Source organism: Symphalangus syndactylus, chromosome 14 (genome assembly GCF_028878055.3).
Source record: "Symphalangus syndactylus isolate Jambi chromosome 14, NHGRI_mSymSyn1-v2.1_pri, whole genome shotgun sequence".
In the NCBI taxonomy this organism is placed as follows: Eukaryota; Metazoa; Chordata; class Mammalia; order Primates; family Hylobatidae; genus Symphalangus; species Symphalangus syndactylus.
This window is the reverse complement of record NC_072436.2, coordinates 41,313,376-41,328,253: the sequence shown is the minus strand read 5'-3', so window position 1 is coordinate 41,328,253 and position 14,878 is coordinate 41,313,376. Positions and strand designations below refer to the sequence as shown.

Below are 14,878 nucleotides of genomic sequence, written 5' to 3'. Positions count from 1 at the left end.
AATCAAATACATAGAGGTGATATTTTCTTCAGTGCATCTGAATCAAAATATTAAAATGATCCAAATGAGTGATTAAGTTCCCTCTGCCTGCACAAAACACATGGGCCTACAGTATTGAAGCAGACTCCTTTTACGACAAGTAATAATACGTCGGACTTATATTAAATGAAGACATGAAACAATCTGGCAACATTAATAAAGCCAGGACAATCATCAATTGTGCTGTTTTATTAATACAGTAGGGATGAATATTACTAATGATTCTTTTCAGAGGGCATTGAAACATATAAAATACAAATAATTGAGTACTTTTCTTCACTTAGCTAGCTATAAACTCATTGCTTCAGTTTGTTGTTTTTTGTATAATTTAAAAAGTATACGAACATGATTACAACCCCTTTCTCCGTTGTAATAGAGTCTAAATAACTTTTTTTTTTTCAAGATGGTTTACTGAACTAGTATGGCCTCCAGAAACCTCCAAAATTAAAGTACAGGTAACAGTGTCTGTGTGTGTGTGTGTGTTGTGTTGTGTGTGTGTATAGAAGGCATGAAGTGTATTCATCAGGAATTAAGAGTCAAATTTCTGATAGACAAAAAGGAAGTTATGCTCTAAAGGGTGGGCTTAGGTACAGTGTGAGAATGGGGCTATAAATGAGAATGAATTAAAATTCTACATAAAACAGACAAAGCTGTTACAACAAATTCTCTCTGCCCTCTCCCTCTCCAGAACACAATCACCCAGGTACTTTCCCTAGGAAAAAAAGAGAAGGCTGTTATCCAAAGAAATAGAATAGAATGTCTGGTAAAAGCTAAGATGTGGGTACTACGACCACCCACATGGAGGTACTAACTCTTCCACGGGCTGGCATTTGGGAGCAACCCCTACTAGAAAAATACTCCATCCTACTCACCATAAAGCAGGGGTTCTCACCCTGCTGTCCAGAGACCCCCCTCAAGGGCCTATAGATTGAATTCAGAAAAGTCAGTGAACTTGAATGAGAAGAAAACCACATATTATTTTCATCAACCTCCAAATTGACATTTGGTATTTGAACAAAGGAAGTATGTTCAAATATGTTATTCTGTTTTGAACATAGGAAACAAAATATAGCAGTATCAGCAGTGCCTGTGACTGTCACTAATACAAATCACAGATATTTTCATGTATCACATTATAGTTGCTGCAGATCTCAAAATATCTTTTATGTTCATGACCACTGCAAAATTAGAATCAGACTAACTGCTCTGCTAGGTCTTAATATTCAGTGATAAAGTAATAAAGAACATATTACTCTATAGCATTTGTTTTTTAATATTTTGATAAACTGTATTTCAATCAAATCAATTTCCTTTGTAATCAGACATTTTATTTTATACACTTAAAAAACTTGAAAAGGGGTCCATAGGCTTCACCAGACTGCTAAAGGGGGTGCATGGCACAAAGTGGGCTGAGAACTCTTACACTGCTGGGAAACCTCCTATCCACACAGCCTACTCACTCACCACCCCGTCAGGCTTCCTATTTAGAGAAAAGGCCTTTAGAGACACAGACTTACCAACACATCAGCAGAGGACATCTATTAACTCTCTGGGCTTTTCTTAAATGAATGGACAACAAAGGAATACAAAAGCATGTGACAAAAATCTGAGCTGGAATCAGTGAACTACAACCCAAGGGCAAAATCCGCTCTGCCACCTGTGTTTGTAAGCACCCACAAGCTAAGAATGAACTTTACATATTTTTTCATGGTTGAAACAAAAGAAATCAAAAGAATATTTCATGACACTTGAAAACTATATAAAATTCAAATTTCAGAGTCCATAAATACAATTTTATTGGAATATAGGCACACTCATTCATTTATATATTATATGGCCTGCTTCTTTGCTACAACAGCAGAGCTGAGTAGCTGCAAGAGACCTTCATGGCATTCTCATCACTTTGCAGAGATGCTCAGTTATAAATTGACAACATTTTGAGTGCTTCATTGAGTACCTCACGCCATTTAATTTTTTTTATTTCCAGAGCATACTTACCACATCAAAACACAAAAAGCAGACTTCAAATGTCAAGTATTTAAAGGCACAGTGAATTGTGGATTATTATACTGTCAAGTCAGACGGCAAATCACTGTGGTTATTATGTAACAATACTACAGTAGTGCTAAAAGAAAACAATGTATGTTGACATTACAGTATTAAGCATTCATCACAATATTCCCAACTCATGAGAGTAACAGAAAAATTAGAAAATTTTACTCCAGCTCTCTTCTGATTAAAATTAAGTTTTAAAAAAAATTAGACAATTTAAAATAAATGATCACATCCACAGATTTCTTTCTTTCCAAAAATAAAACAAAAACAAAGCTATAATCAAAGTAAGTTTCATTTGTAGCCAAAGAAAGCTTATAGTGAGTTAATTAAATCATGATTGATTACAGCAGTTAAAGAAATCTGTCCAGAGAAAATAAAGTTCTTAAGACAAGTGGCCTTTTGGCAAGAACAGCTGCTCAAAGATATGAGGAAACTGGAGCTTCATCAGACAATTTAAAACCAGGTAAATACTTTCCAGTGGTTTTCCTTGGCTTTTAATGAGTTCACAGGTGTTACTGACACTGCTCGGTATCACTGTGCTGTTCAAAGTTAAAATAGGAACAAGATCTCCATACCTACATTAATTTGCAGCAGATATATTTTGCATACTCAAACAGTTCCAGAGTGTTTTTTCAGACTTTAAAGTAAGTGCTTCAAAATCCATTTAACTATGCAACTGAGGAGCTTCCGCCTAACCTTTGATTGGCAGTGATTCATCTGCAATGCAGTAACGTGCTAAAAGACAAATCTAAGAGAAGAATCGAATAAAGTTCCATAAATGTCTTCCAGGCAATGAATATGCTCAATTAAAATAATATTCTGGTGAACTGATATCAGTATTTGGCAATATCCATCTATAGTGAAAAGACATTTTCAGAGATGAAATAGTCTTATTATATATCAGCTTAACAGATGAATCTTTGCAATCAATTTTGATAAGGAACAGTAACTTTGAACCCCAATTAAGCAAATAACTACCTCACAAAGAAGAATCCCATTCTTCTCATTAGAATTGTATTAAAAAACAATTATTATTATGTACTGAAGTCTATCAGTCAAAGGCTGTGTTGTGGAAACTTGTTTTCTCTCCTTCATTATAAGTACCTAAATAACATCCTCGATTTTGCTTCTTGCCTTAAAAACCTAAAATATTTATTGTCTTGTCCTTTATAGAAAATGCTTACTGATTCCTGATCTACAGAACATAACAAAAAAGCAAGAAAATAACTGAAAAACAGATCGAGAAGAAGCAACTATCATTTGAGAAAAAGAACTTGAAAATTAAAAAATACACAAATATTAAAAATATATTCAAAAACAATGTTAGAAAGTTATCAAAACAAGAATAAGATCTTCAATTGTAATTTATGAAATAACGATAAATAGAAACAGAGGAAGTATCTTGGGATATAAAGAAAAAAGATAAAAAATAAGAGATATGTCTCATATAAAAGGATATGAGTAAATAATCTCACCACAATAGCACCAAGCAGAATGAATGAAAAAAGATTCACAATCTCATAGTTAAGAATGCCAAGAACGAAGAGAAGAGCCTTAAAGCTTCCAGACAAAACAGGATACTTACAAAGATACTAGAATGAAATTGGTAAATTTCACCTTTGTAACACTGGATAGTAGAAGACAATGTAGCAGTAACCTCAAACTTAATTCTATTTCAGCCAAACTATCAACAATGAGGATAAATTCAAGATATTTTCAGAAATGTTAACAAGAACTCAAAAATCTGTCTTCCATGCATCCCTACAGATGGGTGTATGCCAACCAATGAGAAACCAACAGCTAGAAAATGATACTTAAAAAAATATTATTCACAATAGTTTCATTAAACACTTAGCAATAAATATAACAAAAGGTATATAAGATGTGAGATATCTACAAAGAAAGTTATAGGCCTACCTTATTTAATGTCCTTCATTTTACTGTGTGTCACAAATAATGCATTTCTTTTACAAATTGAAGGTCTGTGGCAACCCTGCATCAAACAAGTCTATTGGCACCATTTTTTGAAAAGCACGTGTTCACTCTGTGTCTCTGTGTCACATTTTGGTAATTCTCGCAATGTATCTGTTATAGCGATCTGTGATCAGTGGTCTTTGATGTTACTATTGTAATTTTTGAGGGGGTGCCATGAACCAAGCCCACATAAGATGGCGAACTTAATCGATAAATGTTGCATGTGTTCTGACGGCTCCACCAACCAGCCATTCTCCTGTCTCTCTCCCTCCCTCTCCCCTCAGGCTTCCCTATTCCCTGAGACACTAAGATACTGAAATTAGACTAATTAATAACCCTACAATGGCTTCTAAGTGTTCAAGGGAAAGGAAGAATCATATGTCTCTATTGAAATCAAAAGCTAGAAATGATTTAAGCTTAGGAAGGCATGTCAAAAGCCAAGACAAGCTGAAAGCTAGGCCTCGTAAGCCAAATAGCCAACTTGTGAATGCAAAGGGAAGGTTCCTGAAGGAAATTAAAAGTGCTACTCCAGTGAACACACTAATGATATGAACACAAAACAGCCTTATTGCTGATACAGAGGAAGTTGTATTGGTCTGGATAGAAGATCAAACCAGTCACAACATTCCCTTAAGCCAAAGCCTAATCCAGGGCAAGGCCCTAACTCTCTTCAATTCTATGAAGGTGGAAAAAGGTGAGGAAGCTGCAGAAGAAAAGCCTGAAGTTAGCAGAGGTTGGTTCTTGAGGTTTATGGATAGACGATGTCTCCATCACATAAAAGTGCATGACAGGCCAGGCGCAGTGGCTCATGCTTATAATCCCAGCACTTTAGGAGGCCGAGGCGGGCAGATCACTTGAGGCCAGGGGTTCAAGACCAGCCTAGCCAACATGGTGAAACCCTGTCTCTATTAAAAATACAAAAATTAGCTGGGTGTTATGGGGCACACCTGTAGTCCCAGCTACTCAGGAGGCTGAGGCAGGAGAATCGCTTGAACCCAGGAGGCAGAGGATGCAGTGAGCCACGGTAATGCCAATGCACTCCAGCCTGGGTGACAGAGCAAGACTCCATCTCAAAAAGCAATGTGCATGATGAAGCAACAAGTGCTGATGTAAAAGCTGCAAATTATCCAGAAGATCTAGCTAAGATCATTGATAAAGGTGGCCACACTAAACAACAGATTTTCAATGTAAATGAAACAGCCTTTTGTTGGAAGAAGATGCCACTTAGGACTTTCATAACTCGAGAGAAGTCAATACCTCAATTCAAAGAATACCCTGACTTCACCACTACAATCTATGCATGTAACAAAACTGCACTTGCACCCCGTAAATTTATACAAATAAAATACTTTAAAAGGTTTCAAAAAGATAGGCTAACTCTTGTTAGGAGCTAATGCAGCTGGTGACTTTAAGTTGAAACCAATGCTCATTTACCAATTTGAAAGTTCTAGGGCGCTTAAGAATTATGCTAAATATACTCTGCCTGTGCTCTATATATGGAGCAACAGAGCCTAGATGGCAGTATATCTGTTTACAGCATGGTTTACTGAATATTTTAAGCCCACTGTTGAGACCTAGTGCTCAGAAAAAATATCCTTTTCAAAATACTCCTGCTCATTGACAATGCACCCAGTCACCCAAGAGCTCTGATGGAGATGAATATTTTCATGTCCACAAACACAACAACCATTCTGCAGCTTATGGATCAAGGAATAATTGACTTTCAAGTCTTATTTAAGAAATAAATACACTTTTTTAAGGTTATAGTTGCCATAGAAAGTGATTTCTCTGATGGATCTGGGCAGAGTAAATTGAAAACCTAGAAAGGATTCACAATTTTAGCTGCCATTAAGAACATTCGTGATTCATGGCAGAAGGTCAAATATCAACATTAACAGGAGTTTGAAAGAAGGTGATTGCAACCCTCAGGGATGACTTTGAGGAGTTCAAGACTTCAGTAGAGGAAGTAATTGCAGGTGTGGTGGAAAAGCAAGAGAACTAGAACTAGAAGTGGAGAATGAAGACGTGACTGAATTCCTGCAACTTCATGATCAAACTTGAACAGATGAGGAGCTGCTTCTTACGAGTGAACAAAGTGGTTTCTTGAGATGCAATCTATTTCTGGTGAAGATGCTATGAACATTGTTGAAATGACAACAGATTTAGAATATTATATAAACCTAGTTGATAAAGGAGTGGCAGGGGTTGAGACGATTGACTCCAATTTTGAAATTTTTACTGTGGGTAAAATGGTATCAAACAGCATCACATACTACAGAGAAATCTTTTGTAAAAGGAGAAGTCAATTGAGGTGACAAACTTTACTGCTGTCCTATTTTAAGAAATTGCCAGAGCCACCTCAATGTTTAGCAATCACCACTCTCAGCAGCTATCAACAGTGAGGCAAGACCCTCTGTCATCAAAAAGATGACTCTCTGACTGTTAACATTTTTTAGCTACAAAGAATTTTTAATTAAGATATATACTGTTTTCTAAAATATAATGGTATTGGACACCTAACAGACTACCATATAGTATAAATGTAACTTTTATATGCACTGGGAAACCAAAACATTCTTGTGCCTAGCTTTACTGCAATATTTGTTTTATTGTGGTGGTATGAAATCAAACCCTTATGCTCTTTCTTAACTTGCAAAGTGTTTACCTGGGTATTCTCTTTTAAATAAGCTATGGCCAGGCATGGTGGCTCACACCTGTAATCCCAGCAGTTTGGGAGGCCGAGGCGGGCCAATCACTTGAGCTCAGGAGTTCGAGACCAGCCTGGCCAAGATGGCAAAAATCCATCTCTACTAAAAATACAAAAATTAGCCAGGCAAGGTGGGTGGCAGGCACCTGTAATCCCAGCTACTTAGGAGGCTGAGGCAGGAGAATTGCTTGAACCTGGGAGGTGGAAGTTGCAGTGAGCCAAGATTTTGCTACTTTACTGCAGACTGTGCAACAGAGTGAGACTCTGTCTCAAAAATAAATAAGTTAATTAATTAATTAGCTGTGATATTTATTTGATAATGTATTCACCTTTTACATACTTGTGAGTGAAGAGCCTGCACTGAAGCAAGCCTGGTTGAGAATAACCTAGGAGTCCATCTTCTCACAGTACTGTTTTGTGGAAACTACATAAGACAATTGTAGAATGTTGTTTCTGCCTGTCTGCTGTGGAAGGTTATAATATATAATACAAAGTCTGGAGGGGCTAAAAGTGGGCAAAAAGACTGAGGCCTATGTGACTCAAGCAGTATAAAAAACTTATGGGAAGCTGAAGTTGCAATTTCTTGTCGTCAACCTTGGCTCTTATCTTTGGAAGCCGCATAGGCCCCAAAGGGGAAAAGGAGTTGCTTACTTGGGTAGCTGAGAGGCTTCCAAGAAGATGAAGATACTGTACCTGCTTTATCATCTGTCCTGTATTCTTTTATAAAGCTAAGGAGGCTGGGCATGGTGGCTCACACCTATAATCCCAGCACTTCAGGAGGCTGAGGCTGGCAGATCACTTGAGCTCTGGAGTTTGAGATCAGCCTGGGCAACATGGTGAAACCCTGTCTCTGCTAAAAGTACAACAATTAGCCAGGTGTGGTGGCGTCTGCCTGTAGTCCCAGCTACTTGGGAGGCTGAGGTGGGAAAATTGCTTGAACCTGGGAGAAGGAGGTTGCAGTGAGCCAAGATCATGCTACCACACTCCAGCCTGGGTGACAGAGACAGAAAGAAAAGAAAGAAAAAGAAAAAGCAAGCAAGCAAGCAAGCTAAGTAAAAGATATACTATTAAAGTCTATTTCTGTCTTATAAGTCTCAGTGACAATTTAACCCATTCTTCTATAGTGTGTTAAAATTCAATTTTTTTTTTTTTGAGACGGAATTTTGCTCTTGTTGCCCAGGCTGGAGTGCAATGGCATGATATCGGCTCACCGCAACCTGTCTCCCAGGTTTAAGCGATTCTCCTGCCTCAGCCTCCCGAGTAGCTGGGATTACAGGTGCCTGCCACCATGCCCGGCTAATTTTGTATTTTTAGTAGAGATGGGGTTTCTCCATGTTCAAAAACAGAAAAGAAGGGCAAGACAGGAATAGACATTACGTTTGTTATGGGTTGAACTGCACCCTCCCAAAATTCTTATAATGAACTTCTAACCCCTAATACCTCAGAATGTGACCTTTTTTGGAAATAGGGCCATTGCAAGTGTAATTAATTAAGATTAGGTCATTAGGGTGGGCCCTAGTCCAGTGACTGATTTCCTTATAAAAAAGGAAAATTCAGCTGGGCACAGTGGCTCAGGCCTGTAATCCCAGCACTTTGGGAGGCCGAGGCGGTCAGATTGCTTGACCCCAGGAGTTCGAGACCAGCCTGGGCAACATGGCCAAACTCCATGTATGTTTTGTCTCTACAAAAAACATAAAAATTAGCTGGGCATGGTGGTGCACACTTGTAATCCCAGCTACTTGGGAAGCTGAGAATTGCTTGAGTCCAGAAGGAGGTTGCAGTGAGCAGAGATTGTGCCACTGCACTCCAACCTGGGTGACAGAGAAAGACTCTGTCTCAAAAAAAGGAAATTCAGACAATTCAGACACAGGCATACAGGGAGAACACCATGTGAATATGAAGGCAGAAATCAGGATGATACTTTTGCAAGCCATCACAAAAGACTGCCAGCACTCCATCAGGAGCTAGGGGAGACGAATGAATAGATTCTTCCCCACAGCCCTCAGAAGGAACCAACCCTGCCAACACCTTGTGCTGGGACCTCCAGCCTCCAGAACCTTGAGACAACAAAGTTCTGGGTTTTTTGTTTTTAGATGGAGTCTCGCTTTGTTGCCCAGGCTGGAGTGCAGTGGCGGGATTTTGGCTTACTGCAACCTCTGCCTCCTGAGTTCAAGTGATTCTTCTGCCTCAGCCTCCCTAGTAGCTAGGACTACAGGTGCGTGCCACCATGCCTGGCTAAATTTTTTTGTATTTTTAGTAGAGATGGGTTTCACCATATTGGCCAGGCTGGTCTCAAACTCCTGACCTCATGATCCATCCGCCTTGGCCTCCCAAAGTGCTGGGACTACAGGCATGAGCCACTGCGCCTGGCCAAGTTCTGTTGTTTAAGCCACCCAGTCTGTGGTACCTTGTTATGGCAGCCCTAATGAACTAATATGGGCTTTAAGCTATAAATCACTAAGGTTGGTTAAGTTAACAAATCATAACCCTCAAAAATGTTAACCCAACTTGAAAGAAGCTTTTGAAACTGTTTACAGTCCATTTCAGAAATAACAAAAATTGAAATAAATGCAATTATTAAAAATATATCATGTTAAATGACAATAAAGTTATTAAATAATAATTTATTTAGAAAGTATAACCAGTTTTCTTTGATATAAGTAACTGGGTCCCAAATGCTGGTAAAATGAGACAAGTAGGATCCTTCATTAATTTCTCATATCCATTTCTATCTGTTTTTTCTTTTTTTGTTGTTCCATGTGAAACTGAGAAAAAAAAAATCTGCGTTTCCAACTTAAACAGTTGTCAACTTAATCTTACTTTTTTGGGAATTTGCTCGCATTCCAGTTTAATTTTCTCTTCTTGTGTTTCTTCAACTTCTGTATCTATTTCATCATCGATTCTGTAGCAAAAATATCAAATAATACAAAAGAGTTTTTTCAACCTGAAGTGTTCATACCACAGCGTTATAATTCACTGCTTTGGCTTGTCTTCAACTTACCCTCAAAGAAATTACAAATTCAAATTCTACACCAAATACTCCAGAAAATGTACAAAATTATCATGACCACTAAATGTCAATATATATTTATGAATAGCCTGTAAAATTTTAGATTATACAACCTTAATGTTCAAGTATTAGCAGCTACATAAATCATTCATTCATCCATCATTCCATTAATTCAACAACTACTAAGTACCCACCATGTACGAGGCTCCAGGCCTTAGGCCCTGGACTACAACAATGAAAAATACAGACCCTGTCACTGTCTTCTGAGAGCTTTCTATCTCCTTGGGAGAAAAAAATAAAGCTATTTCAATATGGTATGGTAAGTATAGGGGCATATACGTGGAACACAACCCAGACTTGGGGATCAGAGGCATTCAGAGCCTAAATGATACTTATGAGTTAGCCAAAAAAGAGGAAAGAGGAATGTGAGAGAGAAGGGTATTTTAGGCAGAATGCAGAGTGCCTTTTGAGATTAGGAGCGAGACAAACACATTTAAGTGTAAAGATGAAAAAGAAAAACTGTTTTCAGACTTACAGGACTGAGAAGTTGACCATGCATATATATAATAGTCTGAGACAATTACTTGAGGATATTCCAGCAAAACTAAATATGAACCCAAGAGGGATGGGAAATATAAGAAACTGGTGAACAAAGAAGCCAATAAAATGTATAGATGTATCTGAATAATGGTTGATACTAGAAATATAGGGAGCTGAAGAAAATAGTGTCTTAGTAAGTGGTGACTACTGAACACAAGATTGGGAAAAGCTGTGAATTAAAATATGAGTTACACACCAGATAAAGGCAAGGAATTGGGGAATGTGTCCTGTCTCAAGAGAACATGTTACAAAGGGAGAGCACTGACAGCACAAGGAGAATGTGAACAGTGGCTCTGTGGCTGTTCTTTCAAAGTTACAGGAGCTCAGGCTTTACAGCTTTGTCCAGTTCAACAGTTTACACTGACTCAGAGCTCCAGAGTTACATCCATCAGATGAGGTACTAAGTTGTGAGCCTGCTACAGAAGCCACCATTACAAGAACCAAAAACCCCAATACTTGTGAACCTTTATAGCTATAGTTTCCAGTAATGAATCATCTCATGGAGTAGGAGGCAACCTCTCCTTAGGCAGAGGAATAATGACAATAATGACCTCAATAGCAGTAACAGCATCAGCCAACACTTGAATGATGCTTACTGTGTGCCAGATGCTGCTCCATACATGTAACACTTATCACAAACAACAGTGTGATGACATACATACTAAAAGCCCACTTTACGGATGAGAAAACAGTCACAGAAAGGATATGTAACTTGTCACAGAGCTAATACATGGAGCTGAGATCTGAGCCCCAGCAGGCAGGCAAAGCTCCCAAGTATGTGCCCTACAATCACACTGTTATTCAACACTGCCCATTCTAAATAGATGTCTGCTTTCACTGTTAAGGTCTGCAATACTCAGCACCCATATTAGACCTATGAGCAGGATAGGACAGAGTTGACCACCTCTTCTCTGTAAAAGATGTTCTTTACTTAGCTTCAGAGATAGTGGACTCTTCTAGTTTCTTCTTTCCACAGCTACTACTTCTCAGTGTCCTTTGTTGGTTCCTCATCTTCACAGCTTTCAAAGTTAGTTCTCACCTCTTCTCTTCTTTGTCTATATTCTCATCTATATTCTCATTCCAGGCTATCCCTTTCTATATCATCACTATGAATATCATCTGTACGTAGTTGATTTCAATATCCAAGTCTCCAACCCAAACCCCTCTTCTTAAAACCAAACAGAGCTAACTTCCTAGTCAACATAACCACCTGAACATCTACTAGACATATGTAATCTTAAAACATCCAACACTGAACTCTTGCTCTTCTCTCTGAAGCCTAATCCTTCTTGCTATCTAAAACGGCAATGCCATCCCTCTCAAGATCCCTACCAAAACCTTAAAGTCAATCTTGATTCCTCTCTCACATCCCCATCCAATCTCTGAGGAAATCCACTTTATTCTATCTTCAACGTACCCACGTTTGACCACTTCTTGCCACTAATACAACAATCCAAGCTGCTCTGGCACCCTTACATTCTACTCGCAACACAACTAGAATGACCCTGCTAAAATATTTCAAATGTCACTCTGCTGAAAAACCCTCCAATGGTCTCGTCTCAAAGTAAAAGCCAAAGTCCTTATTTTGGCACCCACCAGTTCCTCCATGATTGGGCTCCCCTAACCCTACCCCAATACCTCGCAGACTTCCAAGTCCCTCTTACTCCACCCCAGCTGTCCTTCTGGCAACTTTGCTCCCCTAACCCAATCACACAAAGCTCAATCCCCCTGAGCACCTTTACAGACTCCTCTCCACCCCTCTAGACTATGAAACCCCCTCACCTCCTTCAGGTCCCTACACAGATTTTTAAAACTTACCAATGTTATCAGTGAGGCTTTCTTTATCTACCTTCTTAAAATATCTACACCCTCCTGGCCGGGCGCGGTGGCTCATGCCTGTAATCCCAGAACTTTGGGAGGCTGAGGCAGGCAGGTCACAAGGTCAGAAGATCGAGACCATCCTGGCTAACACGGTGAAACCCCGTCTCTACTAAAAATACAAAAAAATTAGTCGGGCGTGGTGGCGGGCGCCTGTAGTCCCAGCTACTCGGGAGGCTGAGGCAGGAGAATGGTGTGAACCTGGGAGGCAGAGCTTGCAGTGAGCCGAGATCGTGCCACTGTACCCCAGCCTGGGGGACAGAGCCAGACTCTGCTCAAAAAAAAACAAAAACAAAAAAACTACCCCTCCCTGCCATCCCACCAGTACTTATTTTCCCCTTACCCTTCATTCATTTTCTCAGGGCATTTAGTACCACCTAAAATATGATATATTTATGTATGTCTCCCCCTTCCCCTAATAATGTAAATTCATTACTACAGAAATTTTCATCTCTTCTTCATTTACTACTATATCCCCAAGGCCGTAGCAGGTGCTCAATACGATTTTTTGAATGAATGAGAAGTATTCCCATCACAAATTACCCGGAAAAAAAAACAGAAACCATATGAGAAAAGACTGATTCATTTGACTGCATAAAACAAAACCATAACATCCCCATTCCTTTTTACACTGAAAAATAATGCCATAGGCAAAGACAAATGACAATTGGGAGTAAAGTATTCGCAGATAAGAGATCCTAGAATTTGAAAAAGACCAAAAAGGAGAAAAATGGGCAAATAATATGGACAGCTCACCATACTTCCATACCATCCTTCACCCATCATTTTGGCAAAATTCCAAGTGTCTTTTATGTATTGCAGTCAAGTTTTTGGGAATGGAGCTTTTGTCCAATACACTTTGAAACTGATAGCTGCTGTTGGGATTTTTACATGTTGCTATTATCTTTTTTTGTGATGAATTCTTACGTATTTTTTAATGTATCAATTAGTACCAGTTATTTTTCTTAGTAAATTATATCATCTGCAAGTAATTAGTGTCTTTGTCTCTTTCCAATTATAGGCCTTTATTTTAGTCATTTTGCATGAGAAGCTTGGTGGTAAAATCATGGATCCTGGACATAGCTCTTCCACTTACACTGTGCAATCTCGGCAGGTTATTTAGCCTCTCCGTGCCTCAGTTTTCCCATCTGTAAAACGAGGAGAGCATCATCTTCTCTTTAAGTTTGTTTTGAGGATTAAATGATTTATTTCATGTAAAGCACAAGGTAAAGCTCTGGATGATCAGTTAAGGTAAAATTTGAGATAGTGAACAGCTGAGCAATATTGAGAGGTAAAATCAATCACAATTGGAAACATATCTCAGTTGAGGGAAATAAAAGACGTAGGTTTAAGAACAAAGATGGTGGTTTTTAGCATTTCAAATCACTATACACTGCTCCAAAAATATAATCTACAAATTAGGGTCATTTGACCAAGAGTCTCACTTGCTTTTCCAATCTAATGGAAATATTAAGTCCAAATGATGTCTGTTGCTTTCTTGTGGTCTTTAGGGTCTTTCCATGCAAATCAGTGGACTAATGGCAGAGTATTCCCTATTCTTTACCTTTTAATAAACTTGTGGTTTCATCCTTTCTACAGAAAACAGCCTAGCATGTGCCAGTGAAAAAGGTCAAATCAGTGTCCTTTGGGAATTTACGTTCTGGTGGAAACAGGCAACGATGGTAAAGACAGACGCTACGGGGCCACAGAGGCGGGCTCCTAACCCGCTGCTGTGCAGAGAAAGGGACGCATCCCGGAGCCTTCTCGCCTCCACCCCGCTCCCCCGCCCAGGCTCTCGACAGCCCCGGCCGTGGCGGCCTACGCCTGAGCCCCGTGTTCAGCTTCTGCTCCCACCCGGACCCCGCACGACCTCTATAGGTCAGACGGTGGCGCCCGGCGGGCCCACGTGCTCCCCACGGGCCCTCGCGACGCGGCCCGGACGTGGCCCCTGACTGCCTCCAATCCAGAAGAAACTAAGAGGCGGAGTCCCGCTGAGCCCCTGCATTCAAAGGATGAAAAGATGTGAGATCACCTTTCGTCAGAGTCCGTGGCCGTTTTGCCGAGGGCCGGGTTGGGGGGTTTTGAGAAAAGATTCTCAAAATCCATGACGCAGACAGGTCCTCCCTTTCGCGAGCCGGGAAGCTACAGAGTAACAACCCGAGAGAGTGACAACCCGAGAGAGTAACAACCCGGACGCGACTAGACGGACTCAGAGCCCGGCCAGGGCCACAGGCTCCGCCCCGCGCAGCCCCATCCGCCCCGCACATGCGCTGCGCCGCCTTCCGCGACTCTGGGCAAGCCCGCTCTCTCCCTGCCTCCTTCGCCTCGGCTCTGCGCAGGCGCCGCGGTGGTTGCCCTTCCGTAAGCTTTTTTGTCCATCACCTCAGATAGTAGAATTTTGTTTATTTATTTAATTTAATTAATTAATTTATTTATTTAAAGACAGAGTCTAGCTCTGTCGTCCAGGCTGGAGTGCAGTGGCGTGATCTTGGTTCACTGCAACCTCCGCCTCCCGGGTTCAAGCAAGTCTCCTGCTTCAGCCTCCTGAGTAGCTAGGATTACAGGTGTCCGCCACCACGCCCAGCTAATTTTTGTATTTTTAGTAGAGAAGGGAT

General features: G+C 40.0%; 1 protein-coding gene across 6 annotated transcripts in view; it reads right to left on the bottom strand.

Moving 5' to 3' along the window:
• Positions 1 to 14,509, bottom strand: part of ZC3H8 (zinc finger CCCH-type containing 8) — a 45,700-nt gene extending 31,191 nt beyond the window's left edge. For 3 of the 6 annotated variants that reach the window (XR_008650982.2, XM_055243347.2, XM_055243348.2), the window contains exons 1-2: positions 14,296 to 14,509; positions 9,596 to 9,677 (exon numbers count right to left, since the gene is read on the bottom strand). Coding sequence is in view for 5 of the 6 variants with exons in the window: in XM_055243347.2 (XP_055099322.1) it covers positions 9,596 to 9,677; positions 14,296 to 14,369 (156 nt within the window). In the remaining variant the exon portion in view is untranslated. The other 3 variants (XM_055243349.2, XM_063616646.1, XM_055243350.2) reach the window with 3 other exon arrangements.
• Positions 14,510 to 14,878: the final 369 nt, after the last annotated feature.